We start from the raw sequence: 22,529 nt of genomic DNA, 5'->3' as shown, positions 1-22,529 counted from the left end.
ATGAAAGTGGTGAAAAACAAAAAAAGCTGAAAGCCCAAATTACCCCCCCAACACCACCTGCATGAAAATGTTTGAATTCTAGAAGCTCTGAAATGCAATCTGGGGCTATTCCAGACAATAAACTGCAGTGAGTGCAGCATCCATTTTGGTGAGGAGGAGAAAAAAAAAAAAACTTTCCTTATTCAAATTCATTCCAGTAGTATTCTGCTCTTATTAGGATGCAGCAGTTTTCTCATTTGGCAGATAGTTCTGGAGGAAATCACTAAAGAAATTAACAAATTGAAAATATGGTTTGACTGAAACAAACTTGTCATTAAACTTATGTATGTATGTATGTATGTATTTATTTATGTTCATTGTTAGGTGTTTTATATTTTCTGTTGTGTTTTTATTCAGGTTCTTTTTGTCTCTTTCTCTTAAACTGTATATAATAACTATGGTAATCATTAGATTATTAATATATAAACAAAAATAAATTTAAAAAATATTACAATCTGTAATACATTTGACTCTTTTACGACAACAAATGCTTATTAACCAATCAATGTAGAGAAATTATAATTTTCCTGACAAACACCCCCAAAAACAACAGCCACTCTGAAGGACCGATAACGGAATCGTTAAGCAAAAAACTTATTGATGTCGGTGGATCGAATCATTTCTTAACGATACCCAAAAGGAACCGGTTATTGATACCCATCCCTATCCTTAAGCAATGTCACAATGTCGCTGCGCCATCAGACAAATTGTCAAATTTAGGGTGTCGCGTTCTGTTTTCCCAGGTAATTTATTTTTTCACATCTTTACAAGTTTTGGATCTATCGGCAGTCTGCTGTCAGGAGCTCAGCACTCCCCAGACACCAGACTGTAAGCACATGAGGTTGGTGTAATCTAGTCAGTGAGGCTGCACGTGAACATAGCCTGTGAAAACTGGGCTCTGGAGTGCAGCTTTTCTACAAAAGCCACATTGATAAATACACTCTGCACCCTGTCGATGAAACGTCTGATCAAATCCAAATAAAGGTGGTTTTTGAATTAACTTGATTGACTTAAAAGTGTACGTAGGGTGAAGCACAGCCAGTAGACCAAACTGGTGTGTTTTTTTAAAAAAAGAAACACACTGCTTCATTTTAAATACACAGTAAGTCTATTTGAGATGATCAGCGTGAACCCTCTCTCTTAAAAGGCTTTATTTTACTCTGTGTGTCGCACTGGAAAGCTGTAGCTTTTGGTGGTACATTGATTAGCTCTTACACGGCTTATGTGCATGCTCTTGTCTTCTGTTTTTTTTTTCTGGAGACGTTACAGCGTCATACACAGGCCTGGCATATGTACAACAACACTAAACGGAGCTTCGAGGCACAGAACTTGTCTCGAACATTTTCTGTAATCGATTTATTCGAGTTACTCGACTAATCGTTTTAGCCCTACTGTCCACACACTCCAACCTATCCACCATGGCCAAGGCAAAAGAGCTGTCTAAGAACACCAGGGAAAAAAATGTAGACCTGCACAAGGCTGGGATGGGCTACAGGACAACAGGCAAGCAGCTTGATGAGAAGACAACAACTGCTGGCGTAATTATTAGAAAATGGAAGAAGCACAAGATAACCATCAATCTTCCTCAGTGTCGGGCTCCATGCAAGATCTCGCCTCATGAGGTCAGGATGATTCTGAGAAAGCTCATAACTACCCTGGTCAATGACCTGAAGAGAACTGGGACCACAGTCACAAAGATTACATTAGTAACGCATTATGCTGTCATGGTTTAAAATCCTGCAGGGCAGCAAGGTCCCCCTGCTCAAGCCAGCACATGTCCAGGTCTGTTTGAAGTTCACCAGTGACCATCTCAATGCTCCAGAGGAGGCATGGGAGAAGGTCATGTGGTCAGATGAGACCAAAATAGAGCTTTTTGGTATCAACTCCACTTGCCGTGTTTGAAGGATGAGAACGACCCCAAGACCACTGTCCCAACCGTGAAGATTGAGGGTGGAAACATCATACTCTGGGGTGCTCTTCTGAAAAGGGGACAGGACGACTGCACCGTACTGAAGGGAGAATTAATGGGGTCACATATCGTGGGATTTTGGCAAACAACATCCTTCCCTCAGTAAGAGCATTGGATCTTCCAGTGTGACAATGACCCGAAACACAGCCAAAGCAACTAAGAAGTGGCTCCAGACGAAGCATTTTCAGGTCCTGGAGTGGCCTGGCCAGTCTCCAGTCCTGAACTCAACAGAAAATCTTTGGAGGGAGGTGAAACTTGAAACCTGAGAGATGTGGAGAAGATCTGGAATGATCTGCGTCAATGAAACAGTCAAATTCTGTAGACTTTCAAATCCAGACTTAAACGCACTTATTTTCCCTTTCGTATGGCTGGCATACTGATACTGGTCCGAGGTCATGGACCATTAACGTTTGGCCTATGTCTAGTAGATATTTTCCCCTGCTAGACTGAGTTAAAAAAAATCTTTTCGGTCTTGTGATTAAGAGTGTTCACAAGTCAGACAATTTTTTTTTTTTTTTTTTTTCAAACTTGCGCCTTAAACAGCTGAACCATTCGAAAATAACAACAGTTTTAGATAGCGAGCCATCCAGCCTTTGGACAGTCAATTTTTAAAAAAGACATCCGAAAAAGCTGTGGAATACTTGCTGAAAGCAGTCTAAAATGCGGAGCTTTTCATACGAACTGTCTGTGTGTGTGCGGAGCTGCTCAGACAGCTATACATACAAACATACATATACATATCCTCTTCGGCTTGGAAGGAATCCACAAGGATTCTTATTGGAAAGCTGCTCTTCTTAGACCTGGTCCACCATCATATATGGGTTGACTGGACAGTCGAGCGCCCTGTAGTTGTGGACCACAGGGTGATCCTTGAAATAATCATCCAATCGGCTTTTAAATGAATTTGTCGCAGGAGCATCAATCACTTCTTGAGGAAGACTATTCCACCAGGCACCTACTCGCTGACTGTAGTACTGCCTCTTATCTGTTCGGCTGTAAAACTTCCTCAGTTTCTTATCATGGCCTCCAGTTCTTCTGAGCTGACTCACACAGGCAGGGAGAGTGCGAGGGAGAAGGGGGGAGTGGGCTGAACGGAGCAGCGTCTCAATGCGCAGGTTCTCACATTAATCAGGTGAGAACTCTGAACTTTAATAAGCTTTTATTTTTAAAAAGTATTTATTTTAGATCGTGAGGTAATGCAGTTGGTTTTAAGTTCAAGCACAAAATGTGACTGAGGAGGAGAAAATAGGATAAATTCCATCATCACACTAAAATTAACTCCAGTTGGAATAAAAATACAAGATGCTAATTTATGTTATTTATGTTTTTATTTATTTATGTTGAGATTACATCAAAGTTTTCCTGCACATGCTCAGGTATTTTTTTTCCTTCTTTATAAGAGTTTGGTGTTTACAAGGTGTGAAACACCTTGAGGTAACATTGTTGTGATTTGGCGCTATATAAGTGAAATATATTAAATTGAAATCTGTATGGAGCAGTAGACCAAAATCCCTGCTGCAGTGTGTGCAAACTTGGTCAAGAACTACAGGAAACATCTGACCTCTGTGATGGCAAACAAAGGTTTCTGTACCAAATGTTAACGTGTCTCGGACACTCGAGTAAAGAGAGGGGCAGAGCTGTCAACCGATCACCACCTGGTGGTGAGTTGGATCTGCTGGGAGGGGAGGAAGCCGGTCAGACCTGGCAGGCCCAAACATATCGTGAGGGTCTGCTGGGAACGACTGGCAGAACCCTCTGTCAGGGAGGTCTTCAACTCCCACCTCCGGGAGAGCTTTTCCCAGATCCCGGGGGAGGTTGGAGACATGGAGTCCGAGTGGACCATGTTCTCCACCTCCATTGCTGATATGGCCGCTCTTAGCTGTGGTCGCATGGTCTCTGGTGCCTGTCGCGGCCAATCCCCGAACCCGGTGGTGGACACCGGAAGAAAGGGATGTTGTCAAGCTGAAGAAGGAGTCCTACTTATCTTTGTTGGTAGGTGGGACCCCAGAGGCAGCTGACAGGTACCGGCAGGCCAAGCGTGCCGCAGCCCGTGCAGTTGCAGAGGCAAAAACTCGGGTCTGGGAGGAGTTCGGGGAGGCTACGGAGGAGGACTACCGGTCGGCCTCGAAGAGATTCTGGCAAACCGTCCGACGCCTCAGGAGGCGGAAGCAGCTCTCCACCGGCACTGTTTACGGTGCGGGTGGGGAGCTGTTGACTCTGAATGGGGATGTTGTTGGGCGGTGGAAGGAGTACTTCAAGGATCTCCTTAATCCCATCGTCACGTCTTCCGAAGAGGAGGCAGAGACTGGGGACCCAGAGGAGGACTCATCCATTACCCAGGCAGAAGTCACCGAGGTGGTTGGAAAGCTCCTCGGTGGCAAGGCTCCTGGGGTGGATGAAATCCGTCCCGAGTACCTTAAGTCTCTGGATGTTGTGGGACTGTCTTGGCTGACACGCCTCTGCAACATCGCGTGGCGATCGGGGACAGTGCCTCTGGATTGGTAGACCGGGGTGGTGGTCCCTCTGTTTAAGAAGGGGGGACCGGAGGGTGTGTTCCAACTATAGGGGGATCACACTCCTCAGCCTCCCCGGTAAGGTCTATTCCAGAGTACTGGAGAGGAGAATTCGACCGATGGTCGAACCTCGGATTCAGGAGGAGCAATGTGGTTTTCGTCCTGGTCGCAGCACACTGGACCAGCTCTACACGCTCCATCGGGTGCTCGAGGGTTCATGGGAGTTCGCCCAACCAGTCCACATGTGTTTTGTGGATCTGGAGAAGGCGTTCGACCGTGTCCCTCGGGGCACCCTGTGGGGAGTGTTCCGGGAGTACGGGGTCCGGGGTCCTTTGCTAAGGGCTATCCGGTCCCTGTACGACCGCAGCAGGAGCTGGGTTCGCATTGCCAGTATTAAGTCAAACCTGTTTCCAGTGCATGTTGGCCTCCGCCAGGGCTGCTCTTTGTCACCGGTTCTGTTCATTATTTTTATGGACAGAATTTCTAGGCGCAGCCAGGGTGTAGAGGGGGTCTGGTTTGGGAACCACAGAATCTCGTCTCTGCTGTTTGCGGATGATGTGGTTCTGTTGGCTTCGTCAAATCAGGACCTTCAGCGTGCACTGGGGCGGTTTGCAGCCGAGTGTGAGGCGTCCGGGATGGAAATCAGCAGCTCCAAATCCGAGGCCATGGTTCTCGACCGGAAAAAGGTGCTTTGCCCTCTTCAGGTCGGTGGAGTGTCCTTGCCTCAAGTGGAGGAGTTTAAGTATCTCGGGGTCTTATTCACGAGTGAGAGACGGATGGAGCGTGAGATCGACAGACAGATCGGTGCAGCGTCTGCAGTGATGCGGTCGCTGTATCGGACCGTCGTGGTGAAGAGCGAGCTGAGTAGGGGGGCAAAGCTCTCGATTTATCGATCGATCTACGTTCCGATCCTCACCTATGGTCATGAGATTTGGCTCATGGCGAAAGAACGAGATCGCGGGTACAAGCGGCCGAGATGAGTTTCCTCCGCAGGGTGGCTGGGCGCTCCCTTAGAGATAGGGTGAGGAGCTCGGTCACTCGGGAGGAGCTCGGAGTTGAGCCGCTGCTCCTCCACGTCGAAAGGAGTCAGTTGAGGTGGCTCAGGCATCTTTTCTGGATGCCCCCTGGACGCCTCGCTGGAGAGGTGTTCCGGGCACGTCCCATTGGGAGGAGGCCCCGGGGAAGACCCAGGACACGCTGGAAGGATTATATCTCTCGGCTGGCTTGGGAACGCCTTGGGGTTCCCACGGAGGAGCTGGGGGAGGTGTGTGTGGATCAGGAAGTCTGGGCAGCTTTGCTTGAGCTGCTGCCCCCGCGACCCGACTCCGGATAAAGCGGAACAAAATGGATGGATGGATGGATATTAAGGTCCATTTTTCTATTGTATCAAATACTTATTTCATGTAATACAATGCAAATTAATTATTTAAAAATCAAACTGTGCTTTTATGAATTTTATTTTTTTAGATTCTGTCAAAGTTGAAGTGTACCTACAAGTACGATAAAAATTACAGACCTCTCCATTCTTTGTAGGTGGAAACACTTGCAAAATCAGTGGATCAAATGCTTTTATTCCCCACTGTAATTAACAGGAAATAAAAGGGTTGAGTTCTTCAAAAAAGTGTTTTGGTCTAAGGTTCTATAAACATTCTGGACTAACGCACCATTCCAACTCATTACAGAAATTTTGCACAATTTAAAAATTTGAAAAAGTCAGCTACCCATTTAAGGAACACTACTCAATCTAGAGCCCGTGGATCCTCACAACCAGCACGCTAGTTCTATTTATTCTTCCGAACTTTCTGACAGGAATGATGCAGTCGCTTCGATTTGACTCCCTGCTGCATGAGTGCCTCACACAGAGAGCAGGTAAATGGCAGTATATCAAGGACAGAAAAACAACTGTCATCTTAATATATCAAACAATATGTACGTCAATATAATAATTATTGAGACAAACCTAATTAATACATGAACGTTATGAAAGTTTACATATACAATTCAACATGTCAATTTTTTGAATGAATATAAGTTTTGGCGGCAACAAGGTCTTGACTGTGACCTCCTTTTAAGCTCTGTCACAATGCTCACAGAGTGGGGCTGCAACGATTAATCGACTATTAAATTAACCAATAGCCAATATGACAATTGATTCATCTTTGAGTCTTTTTTAATTTGACATCCAAAATCTTTGATCTTCTTAAAATGTGAATATATTCTGATTAATTTTACATGCTGCTTTCCTCCAATTTGGCAGTAACATGAATATCTTTGGGTGGACAAAACAAGAAATTTGGCAACATCTTGGGCTCTGGATTATACTGATGAACATTCACCTTTTTCTTGACATTTTATGGACCTAACAACTAAATGACTAATCAAGAAAACAGCTGATCAATTAAATGATAGTTAATCGATGAAAAGAATCATTATTTGCGGCCCTATCACAGAGCACTCTTGCAAACTCGTCCATGTCTTTACTCCAGAGAGTACGTGTGTCTAACATAAGAGATATCTGGTGGTGAAGTATGTACAGCTACTGTGAGTCAAAACTGATGCATTCCTCACCGTTTCATAGTCTTTCAGTGCAGCCTTAAACTTGCCCAGGGCCATGTTTGAGGTGGCACGGCGATAATATCCTTTAATGTACTGCTTGTCAATCTCCAGGGCCTTTGTAGCATCAGCCAGGGCGTAGCCATAGCACTCAGTGCGTAGGTATGCCAGGCTCCGATTGCTGTAGTAGATGGCATTGGACGGATTGAGCTCCAGTGCATCTGTGTAGTACTTGATTGCATTTTCATAATCTTTTTCTGAAAAACAAAAGCAACATGAATAATGTGTTTAGTTCAATTAAATATCAACAGTGCTATGCCATCACCACTTGCTTCATGGTGGAGTGGTAGATGGATGGATACATGAATAAATAAAAAGACATGAAATTTCAGTGACAGTTTTCCAGACATCACATGGGAGATGAGCCTACATTTGATCAGTTTCCCTGTTTTACAATCCTTCTCTCCATCACTCCACTATAAATCTGTGACTGGTGAAGTAATTGGCGAAACTGGCAATGGCGGTGCAACATTTGTTGATCACTACTTAAGCCTGTAACTCCAACAGAGTAGTCTTGAGTGTCTTCCCTCACTTGTCTCCTTACTGCATGGTCACTCAGTATTTGGGAACTACCCCTCCAGAAAGATTCAATACACAGAACCATACTGTTTGTATTTCCTAATGGACCATGTAGATGAAGTCCAAGACATATGCATTTACCCGGTAAGTTTATGTCCCATCCCCTTACTTTCCAAAACCCTCGTCACACTCTGCCATATTTCCACTACTGTATGCCCACAAAAACCAAGTGGAGCCAGCAAGAACTTGTACAGCATATGAGGAAGGCAGATAACAAAAAACATTAGAAAAAAAAAAAACAATAACAACTTTATTTGTTGTCTGACTGCTAGATATATGTGTGTTTATTTGTGGTCAGAATTACAAACACACCTATTTTTTAAGCACACATTTTTAAAACATGTTCAGAAATAAATTCAAACCATTTTTGTATGAACAAATGTTTAAAAATGATTGAATTATTGAAGAGAAAAACAAAGACAAAAAGGCTTTTCTAAAGTTACATTTTTTAGAATTATGACCCACAGCTACAGAAAAATAGAAAATACATTTCTCAAAATATTTCATAATCGATCATAAACAAACAATGAATGAATGAATAAATAAAATAAAGATTTGCAATACAGAAATATCAAATATTTGACCAGTATGTGAATCAGCTCTACGCTATAAAACAGCAAGACTGATACGCCACTGCTGATGATCGAAAAAGGATCGACTGCCTATTTCACGTGAAGCCATGTGTTCATAGACTTTTAAAACCTGGACTGCGCTCAGTGCTGAACTTGGTAACAGCAAAGACAAGTTGTTCCCTCCACTGTGACCTTGGAAATGAAGCGAGAGGAAATGTGCAGTTATTTGTGTGAATAAAAGAGACTTATTATATGGGTCATTCCATATGAAATGAGCCAAATTGAGAACATCTTCCAGTTTTATGGTCTCAGAATTGCTGTTTTTTTAATATTTTGTGGTATGAGGTGTAAGATGAAGATTGCACTTCGTTCCAGTTAAATATCTCCACCCATTCCGATTTTATAGGCTGTTGAAAAAGGGGGCATGGCAACGTTAACCCTTTGTTATTGGTTTGTAAGCATTTTTAAGAGGCTCTAACTCAAAAACTAAACAAGATATCAATTTGATTTTTTCAGAATGTATTAACTCTGTCTTAAACTCTCAGAAAAAATGATTTTTACAAACATTAACCCTCCACTGGCCACACAGGATCAGGGTGAAAATTTAAATTTGAACGGTACTGAAGCAAAATCAGCCGAATATAGGCACAATTTTCTCACATACCATTGAAGATAGTGCTTTGCTTTTAGTTTTCTGGAAAGTACATGCCAGGGGCTTCCAAAGGAAGTGAACTCCAGACTGATGCTGTTATTTATTTCAGAGCAATGTTAACCCTTTTCAACCTTGGTTGCCGGGTGGGGCACTTTTGGACCCCTTTTTTCACCATGTCGGTATCTTCTGATTTTCAAAAACTTTGTATCATCTAAAAGCTCTTGATATGTGCTGCTAGAAAAATTACACACTGATATAAAATAAACACCCCTACACATAGAATTAAAGCCCTCTTTTCAGGGTATATCCCACTTTTTGCATATATTTTAATGTACAGTCGTATGTACATAAATGTACACAATACATAGGAGTTATGGTGCACAGTTACCTAAAATGCATAAATAATACATGTACAACAGCTCTTTTTCATTTTTTTTAAATATAAAATATGTAAACCTTGAACTAACTAATTATGTTAACATCCTAATGCATTCTGTTGTTCAAAATCAACCCTTGTACCTCTGGTTCTGGACAAAAAAAGCCCACAATTTTGCCAGGCTACTCTGTAATTATTGACTTCTACTCTGTTGCCAACTTTAGGCTGTCAAACCATGCCTGCACTCTGGAAGCTTCTTGACTAGATAAAACATAGTTCCTTCCAAGTCCAGTGGTGTCTGGAGCATCCATCAAGAGAATGTGAGTCAAAGGTACCCAGCATTCATCCACCCTACTAGGCCAGTGGAAATTTGAGGCTGGTCCATTTGAGTGTATAAATGAAACTTTGACATTGTCATTCTCTTGAGATTGCTCAATGATATTTGCCAACCACCAATGGCCATCATACAAGCAGGCCACATAATGACCAGGGATACAGTCTGCCAGTTTTAGAGGCTCAGGTATAGGGGTACCGCACTCAAATCTGACCTCCTCTTCACGCGACAAACGTTTGATGAGAATGGTACCATTCCTAGTTACACTGAAACAGTGGTTACCCCTGGTACCCAGAACTTTCTTAGCCTCCTCAAATCTCTTCAGCTGCTGCTTTGAGTGCTTCTGAACATCCTCACTCTCAACAAAAATTGTCTCAACCCCCATGATATTTGCGTGAGCCCACTCAAATAAGTCATGGGGAGTAAATACATGACCCGAAGCAATTGCTTTCATACTGTGCCTGGCTGCCTCCCGCTTGATTGTGCCCCCTATTCCATCGCAAGGACTCTTTCCATGAGAAGTGGCAAAAAAATTCCATTCTGCTTCCATGCCAAAGTCTTCCTTGTGATGGAGAAGGTTGCAAAAGTTCTTGAAATTTTTATATTGGGAGGCTGCCCCATCGCTGAAGTAATATGCTTTGCTTAAAGTTGTAGGGATACCTGTTTTGATCAGGGGCACAACCTGAGTGAGGAAATAATGAACTGCAATTGTGTCGTGTTGCAAGCGATTGCTGATTACACATATGCTTCGACAATGCAGGGAATCATTCATCTTGTAGTACACAGTAAAGGGATGCAGGGTTGCTTGGGAATTATCCCAGTGGTAACCTTGTGCTGCATCCTGTACTACAAACGAGTAATTCTCAGCAAAGTCAAGCAGAATGATGCATTCATCTTCCCTCACATTAGTTTTTAGCTTTTCCAGAAAAGCTCCCTGATTCTGTGATTTGGCTAGTAGCTACGGCGCATTATACTGGTGGTTGGCTCTCATTGCGGTATTGTATCACTTCCTGTTCCGGAGCACAGCGGTGTTTTTCTGTATCTGTTAGCTGTTTAATCTGCGCAGTTAGATTGATCTAGTTATCTAGATTACGATTTGTTTCCCAGTGTAATCTTTACGTGCCTTAACTAAAGCACTCCTTCTGCTGAATCACCTCTAAATTATTTACACATTATTCACTTTGCGTGTTTTTAGGAATCCGCTAGCTTAGCGTAGCTACTAGCTCTTAGCCGATTTAGCATGGCGGCTTCTCCTGTCTCTCCCGCACTTTTCTGCTCTGGGTGTGAAATGTTTAGTTATTCCTCGGCCTCCTTTAGCAGGACGGTACTTGTAATAAGTGTAGCTTATTCGTAGCTTTGGAGGCCAGGCTGGGCGAATTGGAGACTCGGCTCCGCACCGTGGAAAATTCTACAGCTAGCCAGGCCCCTGTAGTCGGTGCGGACCAAGGTAGCTTAGCCGCCGTTAGTTACCCCCTGGCAGATCCCGAGCAGCCGGGAAAGCAGGCTGACTGGGTGACTGTGAGGAGGAAGCGTAGCCCTAAACAGAAGCCCCGTGTACACCGCCAACCCGTTCACATCTCTAACCGTTTTTCCCCACTCGACGACACACCCGCCGAGGATCAAACTCTGGTTATTGGCGACTCTGTTTTGAGAAATGTGAAGTTAGCGACACCAGCAACCATAGTCAATTGTCTTCCGGGGGCCAGAGCAGGCGACATTGAAGGAAATTTGAAACTGCTGGCTAAGGCTAAGCGTAAATTTGGTAAGATTGTAATTCACGTCGGCAGTAATGACACCCGGTTACGCCAATCGGAGGTCACTAAAATTAACATTAAATCGGTGTGTAACTTTGCAAAAACAATGTCCGACTCTGTAGTTTTCTCTGGGCCCCTCCCCAATCGGACCGGGAGTGACATGTTTAGCCGCATGTTCTCCTTGAATTGCTGGCTGTCTGAGTGTTGTCCAAAAAATGAGGTGGGCTTCATAGATAATTGGCAAAGCTTCTGGGGAAAACCTGGTCTTGTTAGGAGAGACGGCATCCATCCCACTTTGGATGGAGCAGCTCTCATTTCTAGAAATCTGGCCAATTTTCTTAAATCCTCCAAACCGTGACTATCCAGGGTTGGGACCAGGAAGCAGAGTTGTAGTCTTACACACCTCTCTGCAGCTTCTCTCCCCCTGCCATCCCCTCATTACCCCATCCCCGTAGAGACGGTGCCTGCTCCCAGACTACCAATAACCAGCAAAAATCTATTTAAGCATAAAAATTCAAAAAGAAAAAATAATATAGCACCTTCAACTGCACCACAGACTAAAACAGTTAAATGTGGTCTATTAAACATTAGGTCTCTCTCTTCTAAGTCCCTGTTGGTAAATGATATAATAATTGATCAACATATTGATTTATTCTGCCTTACAGAAACCTGGTTACAGCAGGATGAATATGTTAGTTTAAATGAGTCAACACCCCGAGTCACACTAACTGTCAGAATGCTCGTAGCACGGGCCGGGGCGGAGGATTAGCAGCAATCTTCCATTCCAGCTTATTAATTAATCAAAAACCCAGACAGAGCTTTAATTCATTTGAAAGCTTGACTCTTAGTCTTGTCCTTCCAAATTGGAAGTCCCAAAACCAGTTTTATTTGTTATTATCTATCGTCCACCTGGTCGTTACTGTGAGTTTCTCTGTGAATTTTCAGACCTTTTGTCTGACTTAGTGCTTAGCTCAGATAAGATAATTATAGTGGGCGATTTTAACATCCACACAGATGCTGAGAATGACAGCCTCAACACTGCATTTAATCTATTATTAGACTCTACTGGCTTTGCTCAAAAAGTAAATGAGTCCACCCACCACTTTAATCATATCTTAGATCTTGTTCTGACTTATGGTATGGAAATAGAAGACTTAACAGTATTCCCTGAAAACTCCCTTCTGTCTGATCATTTCTTAATAACATTTACATTTACTCTGATGGACTACCCAGCAGTGGGGAATAAGTTTCATTACACTAGAAGTCTTTCAGAAAGCGCTGTAACTAGGTTTAAGGATATGATTCCTTCTTTATGTTCTCTAATGCCATATACCAACACAGTGCAGAGTAGCTACCTAAACTCTGTCAGTGAGATAGAGTATCTCGTCAATAGTTTTACATCTCATTGAAGACAACTTTGGATGCTGTAGCTCCTCTAAAAAAGAGAGCTTTAAATCAGAAGTGCCTGACTCCGTGGTATAACTCACAAACTCGTAGCTTAAAGCAGATAACCCGTAAGTTGGAGAGGAAATGGCGTCTCACTAATTTAGAAGATCTTCACTTAGCCTGGAAAAAGAGTCTGTTGCTCTATAAAAAAGCCCTCCGTAAAGCTAGGACATCTTTCTACTCATCACTAATTGAAGAAAATAAGAACAACCCCAGGTTTCTTTTCAGCACTGTAGCCAGGCTGACAAAGAGTCAGAGCTCTATTGAGCTGAGTATTCCATTAACTTTAACTAGTAATGACTTCATGACTTTCTTTGCTAACAAAATTTTAACTATTAGAGAAAAAATTACTCAACCATCCCAAAGACGTATCGTTATCTTTGGCTGCTTTCAGTGATGCCGGTATTTGGTTTGGTTTTGACCGTTGGGGTTTTACATAATTATTGTATGGCCTTGCCTTACAATATAAAGCGCCTTGGGGCAACTGTTTGTTGTGATTTGGCGCTATATAAAAAATTGATTGATTGATTGATTGATTCTTAGCAATAAAGTGATGGATGGTTAGTTTATCAACCATGGAAGCCAACTTCTCAGTGTAGGCCTGACAATCAAGAACATACTCTACACTAGTTGTTCTGTCAACGGTAACCCATTGCTTGAATCTAATTTCCTCAAGCCCTGCCACAGCCAACCATTCCTCTAGAAAAGAGACAAGTGCCTCATTTCCCGGACATAGCTCACATCGGTGAAGCATGCAAGTTTTTGACTGCACTGAACAGACCATCTTCGACATCAACTCATGATAATCAATTTTATCACCTGGCAAGCTTGCTAACATTAATTTGACATTTTGGTGTATAGTACAAACACATACTGAGTGGTTCCCCTTTGCACCAACAGTAACACATTGCTTGGGTCTCAATTCACAAAATTTGGACAAGCCTATTTTATCATCAGGGTACTGCTTTTTAAATTGAATGTACAATTCATTTAAGTTCAACAAAATAAGTCTTTTCTGCACCCGCTTCTTCTCCCCATTCAAATCTTTCACATTTACAAAATCTTTTGCCCCTGGTAGCATTCTAGTAAATCGGACATTTTCATAGAAAGCCAAGACCTTGTTCATTGTTTCTAAAGCTATTTGCCGACTGCCAGTTTTATTGACTAAGTCAGGAAGAATTCCATTCTGTTTCCGCATTTTTACAGAATTTCTTGCAACATAGTTTGTAACACCAAACCTGCTCACAATCTGTTTCCTACTCCAGGAAACAAGGGCACATGTAAGCAGTTGTATCTTTACTCTTGTTGATGCAGCATCCACTTTCATCTTTAGCTCATCCAAGAAGATGTCATAGTCCCTGCATACACACGGCCTTTGCCATTTAAAAATGAAGCAACATTTTCAACACCGTCACAGACTATCAAATGTGAGAAAGTGCCTGAAAAGAAGGACATTCCGAGGGAGGCATGGGTATGGTTTAACAGTTTTGCAAACCTGTGTATTGTGTACATTTATGTACATATTACTGTACATTAGAATATATGCAAAAAGTGTGATATACCCTGAAAAGAGGACTTTAATTCTATGTGTAGGGGTGTTTGTTTTATATCAGTGTGTAATTTTTCTAGCAGCACATATCAAGGGCTTCTAGATGATACAAAGTTTTTGAAAATCAGAAGATACCGACATGGTGAAAAAGAGGGTCCAAAAGTGCCCTGCCCGGCAACCAAGGCTGAAAAGGGTTAACATTGCTCTGAAATAAATAACAGCATCAGTCTGGAGTTCACTTCCTTTGGAAGCCCCTCGCATGTGCTTTCCAGAAAACTAAAAGCAAAAGCACTATCTTCAATGGTATGTGAAAAAATTGAGCCTATATTTGGCTGATTCTGCTTCAGTACCGTTCAAATTTAAATTTTCACCCTGATCCTGTGTGGCCAGTGGAGGGTTAATGTTTGTAAAAATCATTTTTTCTTAGAGTTTAAGACAGAGTTAATACATTCTGAAAAAAATCAAATTGATATCTTATTTAGTTTTTGAGTTAGAGCCTCTTAAAAATGCTTACAAACCAATAACAAAGGCTTAACGTTGCCATGCCCCCTTTTTCAAAAGCCTATAAAATCGGAATGGGTGGAGATATTTAACTGGAACGAAGTGCAATCTTCATCTTACACCTCATACCACAAAATATAAAAAAACAGAGCAATTCTGAGACCATGAAACTGGAAGCCTTGGTCTTTTCATATGGAATGACCCATATATTTGACCATCTTGGGTCGCTGGACGCACCCGCATGTGTAAACTGTTTTTTCGTCATGTTTGTATTAACAGATCAGGGAATGAATGTCACACAGAATTCATTCAATGCTCTTTCATTCACAGCCAATCCTAGAGCCCAGAAAAGGTCACATGGGTCCCCCTGCCCACTGCCAAAGGCTGTAGTCAGAGCACTGAGCTGCTCTGTCAGGATTCTCCCTGATTCAGACTGCAACTAAATGTCCATAAATGCTAAATTAACAGTCCTGTCAGCCCAAAAAGACACTTTAATTTTTATTTAGTCCTACAGACCAAGCAAACTGTGGTGGTAAAGACTTTGGCAAACCCCTTTCTAACAGAAAAAGCTTATCCGAATGAAAAAAGGTGTAATTTCACTAAAAAGTTTAAGAAATTTCCAAAAAATGCTTTTCCTTTTTTAGGTTTAAAGACATTATTTCTCTATGCAGTGTTCTTGACAAATGTGTGTTACATAGTCTGAAAGCTGAGATTAATTCTGAACGTTTTACTATGCAACACACAATCAAAGCTGTTCATCCACATGAATAAAAGATATTTTCCAATAAAACTTGAAGATTTAATTTTTCTCAGATTTAGAGCCTAATTATGCTATTATCATTCACCCCAAGTGGACAGGATATCCCTGACATGGGATCAGTTGATTACAATCAGCCATCTCTCCCTCCTTTCCAGCTCTTTTGCATAACTAAGGATTAAATAAAATGTCAGAAGATGCTGATATGCCTCATTGTGTGGACATCCAACCACACAACTTTTACATTTTCTTGGTGTGCCAAGAGTTTAAAAAAAAAAAAAAAAAAAAAAATTTAAATAAAAACTAAAAAAAAAAAAAAATCAGGATCTACAGAGTGTTTTCATGTGATGTCACAAACCTGGAAGACCATTTTATTTCAGATCTGTCCATTTGTCTGTTGAATATTAAAATCTGGATGACCAACCATGAACCAAACATTTTAAACTGTTTAAAACCTGTCAGAGCTCTAAGCTGTTAACTGGGCAGCGCAGTCTCATTTGAGGACAGGGAGCTAAGGGGTTAAAATATGACACAATAATCCTACATCCTGCGACAGCCCACTTTGCGTTTTTGGGCAAAGTACATGGCAAACTGAAAATGCAAAGAAAAAGTCACGAGCCACTTGACAAGCTACATGTAGTGTTGGAGATTAGATGGCGCCACATAGCACGACATTTGTGCGTGAAAGATTTTTGAACATTTCAAAATTTTCTGTGCGCAATAGTACGCACCGGTACCCCTCTCGCGTCCTGTCTGCACCCATTAGAGAGAACAACAAAAATAATCTGTGCACTATGGATGTGTTGAAACATTATTTTTCCATTCGTCCGCCACAATCAGTGACACTTTTTCTCTGACCCAGCCACAAACAAACTGGTGATAAGACATCCGAGATTTTGTAGTTTTCCCAAGTCCTTTCAGAAGTCAAGGTGAAAATAAATAATTCACAATGTCCACGTACATAACACCAGGCAGTGAACCCTCACTCTCGACCAGCAGATGATGGGATTTCACACGATCTTCATCACCAATTACTTCATCTCATAGTGTGATCTTGCTTCACTGCTGGGTCCATCTCTATATCTTACGGCTGTCTCACAAAGTTTTCACAAACTGTCGCCATCGGAGAGAGCAGAACGCCTGCTTCCTCTATTGTTTACTTGCCGATGCCGCTGAAATGGCCAAAAAGGCTGCCGCGCCAAAAATTCTGACATCAGTGAAAACACTCTGTATGTGCAAGCATGTGCCAATTAATTCTTCTTCTTCTTTCTGTTTAATGGTAGTAGGCAACTAATTCACTGGTGCATTACTGCCACCACTGGACTGTGGAACAGGAAATAATTTCTAACCAGGGTCATATTCTGTTAAATAACCATATCTCTTTCAGAAAAGACAACAAGAAATGAAAACAAATTTCTCCTGAACTGATTAGCAAAATACTCTGTAGATCTAATGTCAATTTATTTACATTAAGCTGATGGGCCGACGCTGTGTGCATGAGAGCAATCAGTTCTTCTGAAAATGTCCCCATCGGAGAGAGAAGTATGTATGCCTCTCCTATCTATTGTTTACTCGCCGATGCCGCCAACATGGCCAAAACGGCTGGCGCACCAAAAATTCTGACATCAGTGAAAACACTGGACACTGTAAACTCTATGAAGAGGTCTTTATTTAATGTGGGTAGCTAATGAAAGTACTAAACTTATTTCCACAAGGAAGGAGCAAGTAATGTTTTCTCCCAAACATCCAGGTCCTGTCACATGGTTGTTTAAAGACCAGTGTCAGAATAAGGATGTAAACTCGACGCCTGAGCTGTCAGGTAAACGTGGGAATGACTATCTTAAATGATTTGAGGAGTTCATAGTGAAGTCACCCCACTGCGAATTCAGCCCATTCCAGGTGAAGTCAGCCCACTGTGTTTTTGAGTGAAGTCACCCCACTCACATGGATGCTTAGGATGAAAGAAAAAAAAAAAAAAAAGACAGCAATCCAAAGTCTTGGTAAATTTTTAAGTCAAGCCTTAAAGCCTATTTTTATTTTCTTTCTTATAAATAGTTTTTATTTTTTTATCTGTTTTATTCTTTTACTTCTGTTTTTAATTATGTATTTGATTTTTTTTTTCCATTTTTAATTATTTATTTAAATTTTTCTATGTTGAACTGTTCTATGTGAGGTGCCTTGAGATGGCTTTTGTTGTGATTTGGCGCTTTATAAGCCGATTAAATTGAAATTGAATTGAACAACATTTTATTGAGTCTTAAAGTAAATAAATATGAAATTGGGCACTGGATCCTTAAACTTTGGACATAAACTCTACATGGTGGATCCTTGATTTCTGGACATAAATAGAAATAAACAAAATCTGTAGTTTTTGTCAAAAGCATTTCCTTTCAGACATTTTGGCATGAATGTCTTTCCATATATCTGAGCTGAGCTCTTACAGCTGGCTGTGCTGCATGCCAGCATCAGTTTAATTCATAAAGAACACAGGACGTCTCATTTTGGGAAGAAAAAAAAAACAAACAAAAAAACGTTGTAGTCTATTGTAGTTTATTTTCTGTAGTACAGCGTTTGGAAAGAGGTGTCATTTTATTTAAAGCGGCAATTTTGTGTCAATGGAACAGAGGCCGATTCTCGTTTCTTGACTACAACATGACAAGAGTCCCAGTTAATGACTTTAATCCACACAAAAGCGACTCAATATTTTAATGGCTTTGAGAGGAGTAAAGAAGCGGACTTATCGCTTCTGAAGAGCAGCAAATCAAAGAACCACGAGCCAGCGGTTCGAAGCATTGCTTAAATGGCTCACGCATCAAAGTGGAGTCGCGCTGCAGAAACACTTGATTACAGAGCCGCTGCAGACCAAACCCTGAATATCCATAAGACTTTATTCGTACGTCCGTATGACTCTGAAACTCGGAAAAATACGTATAATTTACGGACAATCTGTATAGATTGACATGTATGGATTTGAGGAAATAAAAATGTATGTTTTGCTAGTTCTTTTAGACGGTGAGATTTTGCAAAAAGACGGAAATCCGTCCAAAGATGGCGAATAAGGATCATGCACTCAAGTAAAACAATATTTCAATTCTGATATGGTCATGTAATAAATTATTTATACACACCAGTGGTATAATACACCAATCTTCCTCAAATAAGTAAAAAGCTGCTTTTTGACGCTGCTTTCATAGATAATTGTTGTACAAAAACAACATCCTGGTATATGTACCAAAAGCTGTCAAATTCTTCAGTGTATCTTGTAACCATTGTGATGAGTAATAATTAATCGTAGTGACAAATATACCAGTACATAACATAATTTGGATTATAGGTGTTCAACACAATGCCACACACACACACACACAATTGAGAAATCACTTGGTACTTTTACATGTATCATAGCTAACTATAATAGCTCCTGCAATCAGGGAAAAACAAGTCCAGTCCCGTGACAGAAATATAATAAACACACACTTAGGTGACCTCAGCTAAATGAAGTGGGGTGACAGAAATGACAAACACAAGAAGCACACAATGGGGTGAGTTCACCTGGAGTGAAGTGACTTCACTTACAACTGATTTGAGGTTAGTAGAAGAATAAGGGTATGTGTTTAATGTTTATGAAACGCATTAATCGTTCTGAAATTTAAACAGTACAGTCAGTTGCCCAGTTCTGGATCACTTTTTTGAAAGTCCCACTATACGGAGCCATAATGCAACTGAATATCCTTTATTGGGTATTGTTGTTTTGGGTATTTGGATGTTATCCAGCTGAAGAAGTCTGGATGGGGTAGCCCTTCTACTTAAAGTGTGAAGCCACAGTATGTGTGGTGCAAATATTTGCCAGAAATGGATCACTTTGCCCGGTTATGGATCACGACACTCTGTCACTTTGGGGTCATTCCTGGCAACAGGCTGGAGCCCTTCTAATGCAGAATGATACACACTGTGCCGAGAATGTGTTTTGAACACAAAATGATATAAATTATACTTATTAAATGAGAAATTACTTAGTTTCAAAAGGCACTGTTATACATTTTTATGAGCAAAAAATTAAGTGTTTACTCAAATTGGGTGGAATTCCTTAACAAAAGAAGATAAAATAAAATTTGTGGTAATAAGCATTCTTGGATTCTGACATCTCCCCTAAGCTTTTAACTCAATGAAGTGGGCCAGGAAAGCACAAGATGCACCAACTTGCTATCATTTCGCACCTTATATTGTTAAGATGGAGAGCAAAGGAGGTTTTTAAATGTGTGGAGGTGAGATTTCTCCTGAATTAAAAAGTAAAAGCCCTCACATTCATGCCCATTCGTGATGTTGAGATGACCCCCGAAGTACACGACTCACAAGTACTGACACGAGGCTGCTGATTCAGTGATCCACAACCAGCAAATTTTCGTGTCAGAGATAAATGCGTGCAGCAATTAAACAGCAAGACATAACACACTGACATTTTCTACCCAAGTAAGTAAGTATTTCCCACTCTAGAACCAAAAACACTGAATGGCTAACTCACCTTTGCTACTTAATTGAGATCGTCACTTTCACACTTGCAGGAATGAGTGAATCAGAAACGTGTGCATACCACAGAGACTAGATATTTTGATTCCTCTGCTGATCACAAGGATGGCTGGATCCGGTGGAGCTTGTGGTCATTTGTAGACAAAACATCAGTCTTTCCATTGGTACCAAGTATTAGCTTGTTCGCGCTGATTACGAGAAACGGCAGCACAAATAGTACAGCAGTGATCCGGAACTGGCAATGATCCGGAACTGGGCAAGTGACTGTACTACTTTTGCTTCTGGACAACCACTTCATCAACATTTGCAAGTATAGGCGGGGGCCGACATATGGGAAAATGACTACATCCGGGTCTTTCATAACCTACCGACCCGAAGGGCCGATGAAAACACACAGGCTCTCTGTTGTTTATGTATGCGCTGCAGCGGCCGTGTGCAGGTGATAGCTAGTTTCCTCATCAAAAAAAGTTTACATTTATCTACAAATATGCTTAAAAGTTGTGTTGTATTTGGCTGCCATAAACATTACATATATGTAGTCACGTGACCACTGGGCTATGACGTAGCGCCGCCTGTGGTGATGCGCAGCAGAAGAATTCCAATATGGTCCAGCCCCACTTCCGAAATATTTCACACTGGCACACTCACTGCACGGAACGTGTTAGCATGTGTTTTTAAACTGCTTCCGGTCACCATCAACATGCAACGAAAGCGCAACACTCGTTCAAAACAAACCGGTCAATGGCAGCCACAGCCACGCAGCTTAAATACACATACATTTAGTATGTCTGTGGCGCAGACTGAATGAAAGATTCGCAAGCCAAGTTTTAGCTAAGCTAGGCAACCTCTGCAGTGAGGCTAGCAGCGCTAGCTTCACTTAACACGAGCAACGTGCCCTTAAACTAGCCCATAGCTGCACAATACTTTGCCACGATACTTACCGCTCCGATAGTTATCTATTATTTACTTCTGCTCCACAGCATTCGTATAACATCGATCTTTAATTACCTTTAAAATACTCATTCGCCTTCTCCTTGAGCAGCTCTGCATCTTTATCTACCTCCGCCATCTTCTCACTGCCGTTTTCCGACACGTGGGCCATTGAATGAATCGTCGTAAAGGTCGCAAAGCACAAACACGCTGTGAAAACACTGCCATAGGACGTTATGGTTACAACAACTAGATATAACCCTGGACATAGAGTTATAACATAGACATTCTAAGAGTAGACGCCGCTTCGACAGCTACTTACGCTGACGAGCCGCGAGGCCGCCACCTTAGAGCGGTCATCCGACCAGCTCCACTCAGTGCTGTTTGGCAGCACAATGAAGTGTCAGCGCATTTAACCCAACGTAACTCTGAATATTAAACTGATTTTTCACGCAGTCTGTAATTTATTTACACACACTAATATATGATAGAGAAAACAGATAGTGGCAGTTAAGTCAACTATTTTAGTAATTTGAAGATACAAATATATATATATATATCTATATATATATATATATATATATATATATATATATAATATATATATATATATATATATATATATATACACTCAACAAAATATAAACGCAACACTTTTGGTTTTTGCTCCCATTTGTATGAGATGAACTCAAAGATCTACAACTTTTTCCACATACACAATATCACCATTTCCCTCAAATATTGTTCACACACCAGTCTAAATCTGTGATAGTGAGCACTTCTCCTTTGCTGAGATAATCCATCCCACCTCACAGGTGTGCCATACCAAGATGCTGATTAGACACCATGATCAGTGCACAGGTGTGCCTTAGACTGCCCACAATAAAAGCCACCTCTGAAAGGTGCAGTTTTGTTTTATTGGGGGGGATACCAGTCAGTATCTGGTGTGACCACCATTTGCCTCATGCAGTGCAACACATCTCCTTCGCATAGAGTTGATCAGGTTGTCAATTGTGGCCTGTGGAATGTTGGTCCACTCCTCTTCAATGGCTGTGCGAAGTTGCTGGATATTGGCAGGAACTGGTACACGCTGTCGTATACGCCGGTCCAGAGCATCCCAAACATGCTCAATGGGTGACATGTCCGGTGAGTATGCCGGCCATGCAAGAACTGGGACATTTTCAGCTTCCAAGAATGTGTACAGATCCTTGCAACATGGGGCCGTGCATTATCCTGCTGCAACATGAGGTGATGTTCTTGGATGTTGGCACAACAATGGGCCTCAGGATTTCGTCACGGTATCTCTGTGCATTCAAAATGCCATCAATAAAATGTACCTGTGTTCTTCGTCCATAACAGATGCTCTGCCCATACCATAACCCCACGGCCACCATGGGCACTCGATCCACAACACTGAC

General features: G+C 41.6%; 1 protein-coding gene across 1 annotated transcript in view; it reads right to left on the bottom strand.

Moving 5' to 3' along the window:
- The window catches only part of ppp5c (protein phosphatase 5, catalytic subunit), a 48,467-nt gene extending 27,178 nt beyond the window's left edge, over window positions 1-21,289 (bottom strand). Inside the window, exons 1-2 of the mRNA XM_034168603.1 lie at window positions 21,190-21,289; window positions 7,090-7,331 (exon numbers count right to left, since the gene is read on the bottom strand). Of these exons, the coding sequence (XP_034024494.1) occupies window positions 7,090-7,331; window positions 21,190-21,283 (336 nt within the window). The 5' untranslated portion in view covers window positions 21,284-21,289. The remainder of the gene's footprint in view (window positions 1-7,089; window positions 7,332-21,189) is intronic.
- Between the last annotated feature and the right edge of the window lie 1,240 nt (window positions 21,290-22,529).

The sequence above is a fragment of the Thalassophryne amazonica genome, chromosome 4 (genome assembly GCF_902500255.1).
Source record: "Thalassophryne amazonica chromosome 4, fThaAma1.1, whole genome shotgun sequence".
NCBI classification, from domain to species: domain Eukaryota; kingdom Metazoa; phylum Chordata; class Actinopteri; order Batrachoidiformes; family Batrachoididae; genus Thalassophryne; species Thalassophryne amazonica.
This window is presented reverse-complemented; position numbering and strand designations above follow the sequence as displayed.